The sequence below is a fragment of the Montipora foliosa genome, chromosome 3 (assembly GCF_036669935.1).
Source record: "Montipora foliosa isolate CH-2021 chromosome 3, ASM3666993v2, whole genome shotgun sequence".
NCBI lineage: Eukaryota > Metazoa > Cnidaria > Anthozoa > Scleractinia > Acroporidae > Montipora > Montipora foliosa.
In genome coordinates, this window is record NC_090871.1 from 59521301 (window position 1) to 59531300 (window position 10000).

Below are 10000 nucleotides of genomic sequence, written 5' to 3' on the forward strand. Positions count from 1 at the left end.
GTGAATGTCGCTTACGTTAACATTTGCGTTGCCATTATGATCCAGACGTATGTGCTGTACCGTGTCAAATATCTGTGAAGATAAGTTTATTTTACAGCAGTCCCGACAATAGATAAATAAATTAATTAATCAATTTATTCATAAATTCACAAGGTCAATTTATTCATAAATTATCAAGTTACACCTGAATGTAATTACGTCAAGCGGTTTGATTGGTTGATGACTTAACAGATTCAAAATTACCTTAAGTTGAAAATTAATGTTTGGGACACCATTTATTTCCTTATTTACTTGCTTATGTATCAGATTCTAAAACCCTACTTTCCTCTGACAAAGTGTGCTGTGGAGGCAAACAATGTTTGAGCGCGTGTTGGCCGATTTCACTTGATTACTTAGCTTAGAAATAATAGTTTGGCCTTTGCTCTCTGAACAACTCCACTACAAAGCCGATGTCCCGGCATTTTTACAGACCAATCGGTTTTTACTGTTTTAGGCTACCTTTAACGCAAAGGCATTTCAATGTAAAAATAAACCGGTCTGTAAAAATGCCGTGACAGGAATATAGGGTTGTTGTTCGCTCCTAGTCACGGACTCCTGCAGCTGTCATGTAACTTGTGGTATTTTTAATTTACGTTCTTAAAATTTAAACAGGTTGTGTTACGTTTGGCTACACGAATGGAACGAGCTTACCAAAATCTACCCATTCGATCAGGTGATCACCGTGACAAAAAATGTCACGCAAGATGTCGTACCGCAGCTAGTAACTACCCCTGGTGAGTTTGCTGTCCACAATTGTTGCTCTCTGTTAAGACAATAATGGCAGCCTTAATACGTCACGAGTATTCAAGATGGCGGCGCCTGGGAAATTTGAAAACAAAACTAAGCTTTCCTGAGATTCATTCATTTTGGGTACAAGCGCTTTGAAAGAGTTCCAGGAAATTTGACTTTAAGTTTTTCTTATTTCTTTGGGTGGACGTTGCCTTTAAATGGCTGTCAGAACCACACCCTGTCAAGTTGACCGACTTCGTTGGAAAATATGATCCAAATTGAGTTGTGACCCAGCTGACCAAGTTTTAAAATTCACTTTTACTCTGTTACTCCAAGTATTCAACTTGTTCCCTCTCGCCTTTTAAGATTCGGTTAAGTTTTTCTTATTTCTTTGAGTGGACGTTGCCTTTAAATGGCTGTCAGAACCACACCCTGTCAAGTTGACCGACTTCGTTGGAAAATATGATCCAAATTGAGTTGTGACCCAGCTGACCAAGTTTTAAAATTCACTTTTACTCTGTTACTCCAAGTATTCAACTTGTTCCCTCTCGCCTTTTAAGATTCGGTGAAATGTATTTTTGAGGAAGGCACTTCGTACATGTATCTTATGTGATGTCACAGCCTAACTTGTACCCAGAGCTCTCTTTAGCTCCATGCCCTCGGTCAACCCTGTAGGTTTGGCTCATGTTGTGAGTTTATGCCTCCATTTCGAGACGAAATGGTGATGGGATGGCAAATGTTGTTTGCACAGCTATCCTCCTTTATGGAGAAGCAAAAAACAGGAAAACCCTGTATAATGTGCATAGGCACCTCAAACATGAGCTCAGAGCGTCTATATTTAGAACAGCTTTTTCGACAAGTATTGTATGTCCCAGCCAATCACCGCGCGATGTCACTCTTACGTCACACGAAAAAAGAGTCATGGAAGACATAATAAGTAACCAGGCCTGAGAAAGGAATCAGTCTAAGTGAGCGTACTCGCACCTAGGGATGAACTCCCTCTTCAAGTCGTATTAAGACCACCACGTTGTCATGGTAATTAATCCTAAGTTACGCTTCCCTTAATTTGAACAACTGGGCCTTAAATTGTACTGATAGTCTGCATTTGAAAATTTCAGAGATATGTACAGAGTGCTCTGTGGCACGAATACAAGAACGAGCCAAAGACGTGGAAAACTACGGCTTTGGTACAATATACGTGCGCAAAATCACTAAGGATCACACTGACAGAGAGATAGAACAAGTCTTGAATGATGTAAGCAATTGTATTTTTCTTCTATTACGTCGGTCAATAGAATATGCGTTACACTGAAGTGTCCCGGTCTGTTGAGCCAAGAGCAACCCGCTTACAGACTGTGGTTTGGGTGGTTTTCATGCTACGTCATCTCTGTTAGGTTGGTGGACGAGAAGAATAGATCTGCAACTGAATTCAGTTGTTCGTACGACGGAAATTGCAAATTTCTCCATTGTTGTGTCTCTAGCAATGGGTTTTAAAGCACTTGTAATGATCTAGTAATCTTCGAAAGAGCTTGTTACAATCGAGTTTTTTTTGGTTGCTGTAAGTTACGTTTCTCAACATGTACACCAAAACCTTCTTTTCTTGTTTTACTTACCGGTCCGACCTGGCTTGATCGTCGCCTAGCATTTTGAATCCTCTTTTCAAAGCCTTTAAATTGCAAAATGTGTCTATTGCTATGTAGACCATATGTAATGCGCGTGCGTGGCCCAACAATATACGTTGGAAGTGTAATTCCCCATTCACACCAACAGGACACGTTTAACTAAACTGGTTTGAACAAAATGAAAATCAGTCAGAAAAACGTTGGACTGGCTTTTACATGAGATTCAGGTGAGTTTCACTACATGCTTTGATCTCGGCTAAATTTGTAGTCGACAATTATAAGTATACATGATTTAAAAAGAGAACACCAGTTGAGAGCGCGTGTTTAAGTAAACATGTTCAGAACATAGTTACGGTTTGGTGTGAACGGGGCATAAGATTTATTTATCCTGGAAACATCAAAGGGCAGAATCTTGGACACGCTCACAGAATGATGGTCGCGTTGGTCAACTTGTTTCGTGAGGAAGTGAAGAGAAATCGACGTCAATCCGTAAAGAGTGGTTAATTAAACCGAACAAATGTACGATAGAGCTAGCCAGCGGGCGAGCGGTTCAACTAGAAAGAAACAAAGAAAACTAGTTGCAAACGAATTCATAATTAACACACTGATAAAGGAAACTTTAACAAAAAAAAAAACGAAAAATAAAACACAGAGATTTTATTCCATGTCCGTAGAAGGTGAAAAAAGGAACACTTAAATATATTGAATTAGAGCAATAACTGTCTTTCAATCGAACGACTTTATGATGAACAGTTCACGCACATGGTCGAGCGAGACCATGGTGCCTTGCAATAACACAACGTGACGTAGTCAATGTTTTGACCGCAAAAGGAAGAGCTCTGCGAACGGAACCAACATGTTGCGCTACGCTTGCATGAGCGATCACAGAAAAAAAGAAATGAAGTCTCTCCCAGATTTTTCAACTACCGGTAATCGTTTCTTATAGTGAAAAGTTCCTTGCTATCAGAGGACTCTTTTCTTTTTGTGTTCGCTTGGCTGACTAGTACGGGAAAAGTGACCTCTGCCGTGGGTCGAAACTCACTTTGATCCAACCGCCGTCCAACACCTTGGACGGCACTCTTCAAACCGCATGCCCCATGATATGTTTGCTGACTGTAACTTGAGCCCGCTGTTGTTAAGTGAGCCCACACAACATGAAGTATCATGTGAAGATTCGGTCGCTAAGTAACCGCTGCAGAAGCTCAACACAGTAATTTTCGACCCATGGCGGAAGGAGTTTGATCGTAGCACGAGTCAAGTTCGAGCCCGAGTCAAGTTCGAGTCACGAGTCAAGTTCGAGTCAAGTTAAATTTTCCTTTTTTTTTTTAGTAGTTTTGTTTTTAATTGCTGTGTGAAAATAATGTACCAGAGGTAATTAGGCCTAATTAGGTCTTTTTAGGGCTAATTAGGCCTAAAATTAGCTTCAATGAATGTTTAGGGTACTTTTCTTTAGGCCTAATTAGGCCTAATTAGCCCTAAAAAGACCTAATTAGGCCTAATTACCTCTGGTACATTATTTTCACACAGCAATTAAAAACAAAACTACTAAAAAAAAAGGAAAATTTAACTTGACTCGAACTTGACTCGTGACTCGAACTTGACTCGGGCTCGAACTTGACTCGTGCTACGATCAAACTCTGGCGGAAGTCTCTTTTCCCGTGCTCGCCAGCCCAGCGAACGTAATAGAAAAGGGACTTCTGCTAGAAAAAGTGTAAAGATACTTAGCAATACAAATGTGATAGTGTGAATACAAGTTAAAAGAAAAACAGCTCACTTGCAGTTGCCGTCCCTGGATAAAAAGCGTCTCCTTCTTTAGCTCCATATTTTTGCTAATCAAACCTGTTCGTTTCGACGACAACGTTAGTCGTTCCTTAAGATCCGTAATGACGTTTCAAATTATTGTGTTGTTTTTAACAGAGTTTTACGAGCAGTCCTGTGAGCAAGGATGGCGATTCCATTGATCCAGATTTCCAGGTTTGTTTTTTGAACTTTTAAGGGAAGCGCATAGAAACTTTCCGCTTACTCAAGAGAAATTTAAACATTTAACGTTTCCCTCGTATCTCATTGGACAATCACAATAGACGTAGGTCATCCACTGAACCAATCATAGTACAAAGTGGAGTACATGCAGCCGCCGCGAAGCGCGGGAAAACGCATTCCACCATTGTAGCCATTTTCTTCTCTGATTGACTGAAAATGTGGCGTTTGTATGTTCATGTTGTCGTCAAAACCTCGAATTTGGAGATCTCACGGTGTTGTTATGTTCTAAAAAGCGTATCGCACGTGCAAAACGATTATTTTCCCTCTTTTAACCAATAGTCGTATTGTTTTGTGACGTTGTGGTTGTCGTAGCCGTCATCGTTTCTTTACTAGGGAGTTTCAGAAACGACAACGGCTACGGCTACGACAACGCCAAAAAGCAGTAATGTTATTGGTTAAAAGAATCAAAAGGCTCGTGCTGCACGTGCGGCACGCATTTTTAAACATTTCTCTCCCGTACTCGTCAAAACTACAACGTGAAATTACCAAATTTGAGGTTTTGACGACATCGTGGACAAAACTACAGTGAATCTTTCATTCTCTCTCTTTACTTCAAATCCGTCCGTACCAATCCAATTATACACCCTTTTAATAAGTCTAATATATGCCGTTTTCCGCGAATGACGTCAAACTTATGCTTTTAAAATTTATTCAGAAATGTACAAAGGCTTCAAACAAGAAAAGAAATCGGGAAAGTTTTTACATTTCTAAATAAAATTTGAAAGCAAGAGTTCGACGTCATTAGCGGAAAACGGCATATATTAGACTTATTAAAAGGGTGTATAGGACACTTCGCACATATTGTATAATGAAAACAAGATTGAATAATCCCGAAATACTTAGAATAGCTCAAACGTATATTTTGAAGTGACGTTTTCGTCCCCGTAGCCGTCATGATTTCTTAAACTCCCTACTGAGTGAGTTTAAGCAAGGGCAACGGTATCGTCGACGAAAACTTCACTCCAAAATATAACTTAGCGCTATCGCAAGCATTTCGCGATTTTTCCGTCTTGTATATCATATACAATACGGGCGAATTAGAGCGACTTTCGTGTGACCTTGAAAAAGTGTTCGCAGTTTGTTTCACGGACGAATGTTTAGGGAGATTAAAACAAAGCTTCTCCTTTTTCCCGCCGAGGAAACTCCTAATATGGGGAGTAAACAGTTCGATTGCCCAATCACATTGCTGCATTTCAAATGCCGTCAAAGCGAAAGTTTCCAGAAAATTCCATGGAGAGATGACGTTTTTGCATCCGCGTTCGCTAAGTACGCTAAACCAATGAAAATTCGCGCTCGTTTGTTTTTTGTTCCGTTAGCCAATTAAATGTTTTGCATTTTTGTTTATGTTCTGTTTATACGTTTATTTTTCAAGGTCATATGAAAGTCGCTCTATCCTGTAACTGGATAAGTACGAACGGTTTTAAAGTAAACATAGAAAGTGATTGGTTCATTGTTATCAGAATGCTTACGTTGTTGTAGAAACCTAAAATTTAGGTTTTTCTTGTTTAGGGGAGTACGGCAAAGAAATGCACGGAAATTTGTGCTACACGTGCGGCACGAGTATTTTTCCTTTTTAATCAATCATATTTGTGGTGTTGTCGTTGTCGATGTCTTTGCCGTGGCCGTTGTCTTTTCTTAAACTCCTTATTTAACTCATAATTGTTTTCTTTAGACTCCACCGAACAGCAAGAAACAAAAACTTGAAGGTGACCCCCGACGGAGAAGTTCCAGGTATGGTTATTTCTCTTGGCCTTTTTGGTGCACGTGTGGTTTGTTGAATTACGTTTCTTTCTTTCCTTGAGGCATCGAAAACAACGCGGAGAGCTTTCGATAACAGTTGGATCATCGGAGACCTTGAGAGCCTTGAAATTGCAGGTAACAATCAAAATGCTGTTACTTTAGACCGTCCACTTCAGGGAGCAAATTTCCAAGTGGGAGGTGCGGTGGCCTCATGGTTAGTGCGCTCGACTCCGGATCGAGTGGTTCCGGGTTCGGGTCCTGGTCGGGGATATTGTGTTGTGTTTTTGGGGAGGACACTTTCACGGTGCCTCTCTCCACTCAGGTGTATAAATGGGTACGGGCGAATTTATTGCTGGGGGTAACCCTGCGATGGACTAGCATCCCATCCAGGGGGTGGGGGGGGGGGGGGGTAGAAATACTCCTAGTCGCTTCATGCTACAGAAACGGGAGATAAGCACCGGCCTGATGGGCCTTCTAGGCTCGTAATAATGAGTGTCGTAAATGGACCTTTTTCATAATGGGAGCAAAATAATATACAAAGTGGCTATTCGTACGGGAACCGTACACCGACCTTTATCATCAATTCATACGGGAGTCTTAGGATGCAATCATTCTGAGAATACTCCCGTATGAATAGCAAATATAGGTCGGTGAACGGGTCCCTTACGAAAAGCCAATGTCAATAAAATATTCTTTGGTCTTATTGCTTCTAAGCCTCTCTACCTTCACTACGATGTGCAAAGTTCAAATTAATTATATTCTTTAACGAGGGCGGGAAGTTCAGTTAACATCAATAAAAAGTAATAAGTCGGGCGCTTTTTGTGAAAGTGGTATATCGCAGAAAAATGTGGTTTCAAGATCTACCTCACGAGCTGCGTTGCATCATAGTTAATCTAGAGACTGGTTAGGAAACCCTGGGAATTTCAAAAGCAGGAACAATGCAGTCGCAATTAGATGTTGAACCGACCGTGACCCTGCACAATCTTTTGTTTTTGGTTCGCAAGTTAATTTCGAATAAATTAGTCGAGACTTTTGATTGGTTATCCTGCAGAAAAAAGCTTGTTTTTGTCGGGTTTTGTGCAGGGTCAAGGCCAAAAAAGCGAACGAAAACATGAAACAAAGAATCTTGTCGAGTTTCATAACCAGCTACATCTATTAACTATGGTTGCATGTGAAGTTGAAGGCATTTACTGTGCAGAACCCACGATTTTCGTGACGTTCTCGCTGTGATGTGGAATGTGGACCAAATGCTCTTTACGTTACACTTGATTATATTTTCGCTGCAGTTAATGAGGAGTTTCTCAGTGATGCCAATGGATCAACATCTGTCTTTAAACGGCGTTGCCCTAACAGAAGATGCGGCCACTCTCATCTCCTTGGGAATCAGACCCGGATCTTTGTTACTGCTTAAGGTACATTATTGCTGAGGGTTGTAGTTTTAGTCATTTTTGTTTACCAAAGGCAAACCTGAATAGAGATAATAGGCGGGTTCATAGTATTGACTAAAGAAGACTTAAAGGGCCGCCGACAACCACAAGTCTTTGCGGGCGTGCAAGCTATAGGCGCCATTTTCTGTAATACAGAAACTAGTATTTCTTAAAAAGTCAAATTCCATCGCCTCACATCGTCGTGTTTTGGATGCCCAGTAGCTTCAAACTTTGTTAATATTTTCCTTAATGTTTAAATATTGTATTTTTGGCGTTATTTGGGTGTTGTGTTCGTGTTAAAAGCGAAATGAAAACCGTGAAGAAAGGTCGCCCGCCGAGGAAGGAAAAGCGCCATGTTATTTGGCTCACTACTTCAACCTTAAGATTATGGAACGAAAGGAGGAAGGCGTTTGGATTAAAAAACAAATCGAACAGCGAATTCGCAGAAGTTCTTCTTCACGGGATGTTTCTGAAGAGAACCGGCCGATTCGATTGCCCGGATAATAACAACAACAAAGGTACGCAAAGGACACTGGTTGTCGGTGGCCCTTTAAAGTATGCCTGTGTTCTACGCTGAATGTGAACTGAGTTTATTTTAGTTGCGGTAACCTTAGAAGCTTTGCTCCTTTCGCGTTTATGCAAACGTCGAGTGAATGTAAAGTTGCCCCATCAATTTAACCCAACATTTTCGTTGCAGATTGATGAACCACAAGGAGCCATTTCACAAGACGCTCTGCCAGGTGAGCATTCGGTGAAGGCCATGCCTGTAAAAGATGCTAACAGAAATGCGCGCGTGCGAGGGAGGGGACAGGAAGCTTAAGCACGCGCGTTTTTGAGACGCGGACGGCAACCGGAAGAGAACATTTCGCGTGCCAGGACAATGGTGTCTCCTAGATTTTTATACTAATCATCTCTAATGGAGAAAAGATACTTAGCACTATAAATGTGGTTGAATGAAGACAAATTGAAAGGGGAAAGAGTTCACTTCCGGTTGCCGTCCGCGTCTAAAAACGCGCGTGCTTAAGGTCCCTGTCGACAGCGCGAGGTGACCCTTTGGCCAAACAGTAGGGAGCTTAAGCACGCGACAAGAGCTCATCAAGTCGAGCCTCTATCGCGCAGCCCTCGTAGGCCAGGAAGGGAAGGTTCGAGAACTTCAGCATACCACCCTCTCTCATGACTTCGCTCACTTTTTCGAAAGTCTTTCATTAAAAAAAATCGATCCCCCTGGTATTGCATAACTTAAAAAACGATCGATAAAAGCTAAATCAATTTAAATTAGATAAAACTTCTAAAAATTCCATGGTCAATTAAAGAAATAAAATCTTACGCATGCGCAGGAAAATCATGACATGAAAGAGGAAGGGGAGTGGGCCTGGGCGCGGCGGAGAGACTGGGAGTCTCAGTTCATTCCTTTTGACAAAGGAATAAATGAACGTTAAATCTCTGGTTTGTAATAGTGCTTACACCTGAATGCTGTGAATCATCTGTAAGCTCAGGAATTCTATTCTTGTTTAACCGGAGCTCTTTACTTCAGGAGCCCAGGACTAAGAGCGAACAACAAATCAATATTCCTGTCACGGCGTTTTCACAGACCGATTTATTTTTAGATTTAATTTCCCGCGAATGAGACTCCCGCAGGAGCCCGATGAACAATCACAAGAAGCTAACTTGACGTTATGGCGTCACCGAACCGGAACTGCCTTTGTTTATATCGCAGAAGAGTTAGTGTCAAAATGCCGTGACACATAGGCCTGGTATGGGAGTTGTTCGCTTCTACTCATAGGCTCCTTTTACTGTCAATTTTCTTCTTTAATTCAGCAGTTTTCTTTTAAGTGACGTGCGTATTAAACATGTTAACATTGCATCGTTTATTTGTTGGAAATCTACCAAGTACTCGCATTATTTTTCTTGTTTTACGTTAAATAGCGTTGAAGTTTGGTGTTTATGAAACCCTATCTTGTTTCCTTTCTTTGGTAGTAAGCAATGCTCCGGAGGAAGGTTTCAAGGGTAAGTTAAAAATATAATTCATGTGCTTCTGCGTCGTTTTACAAATGGTGAAAGACAACTAACTCAATTGGTAACGAGTGTGTATGTTTGTATCGCAGGCACCGGTTTGCTCGGGCATTCGTTATGAATCAAACAGTTTCCTCGGAGATCACGGCGAATTTCCGGATACGCAGAGATCATTGCTTGGATTAAACTGTTGAAGATGCAGTGAGATTTGGAAAGTCTGTTTTTATTTAAGCGAGTAAGCGACTCTTCCGCAAAAATTTTTTTACTCGTCACGCGGTCCTTTGGAATCATTGCGTGACAGACCTTAGAGAATCTCTGAAAAAAGGGCAAAATTAGAAGCCGTGGTCAATGCCAATAACTTGTCACTGACATCTCGAGTTGAGCTGAAAT

General features: G+C 41.1%; 1 protein-coding gene across 5 annotated transcripts in view; it reads left to right on the plus strand.

Moving 5' to 3' along the window:
* Positions 1-10000, plus strand: part of LOC137997825 (ubiquitin carboxyl-terminal hydrolase 48-like) — a 40397-nt gene that overhangs the window by 30289 nt on the left and 108 nt on the right. For 4 of the 5 annotated variants that reach the window (XM_068844086.1, XM_068844088.1, XM_068844087.1 and 1 more), the window contains 9 exons: positions 652-773; positions 1887-2023; positions 4308-4364; positions 6103-6161; positions 6233-6305; positions 7457-7582; positions 8295-8337; positions 9575-9604; positions 9703-10000. The exon at positions 9703-10000 is cut by the window's right edge. In XM_068844086.1, coding sequence (XP_068700187.1) covers positions 652-773; positions 1887-2023; positions 4308-4364; positions 6103-6161; positions 6233-6305; positions 7457-7582; positions 8295-8337; positions 9575-9604; positions 9703-9731 — 676 coding nt within the window. In that variant the 3' untranslated portion in view covers positions 9732-10000. Of the gene's footprint in view, positions 1-651; positions 774-1886; positions 2024-2538; positions 2618-4307; positions 4365-6102; positions 6162-6232; positions 6306-7456; positions 7583-8294; positions 8338-9574; positions 9605-9702 lie in introns of those variants that run through there. The other variant, XM_068844089.1, reaches the window with a different exon arrangement.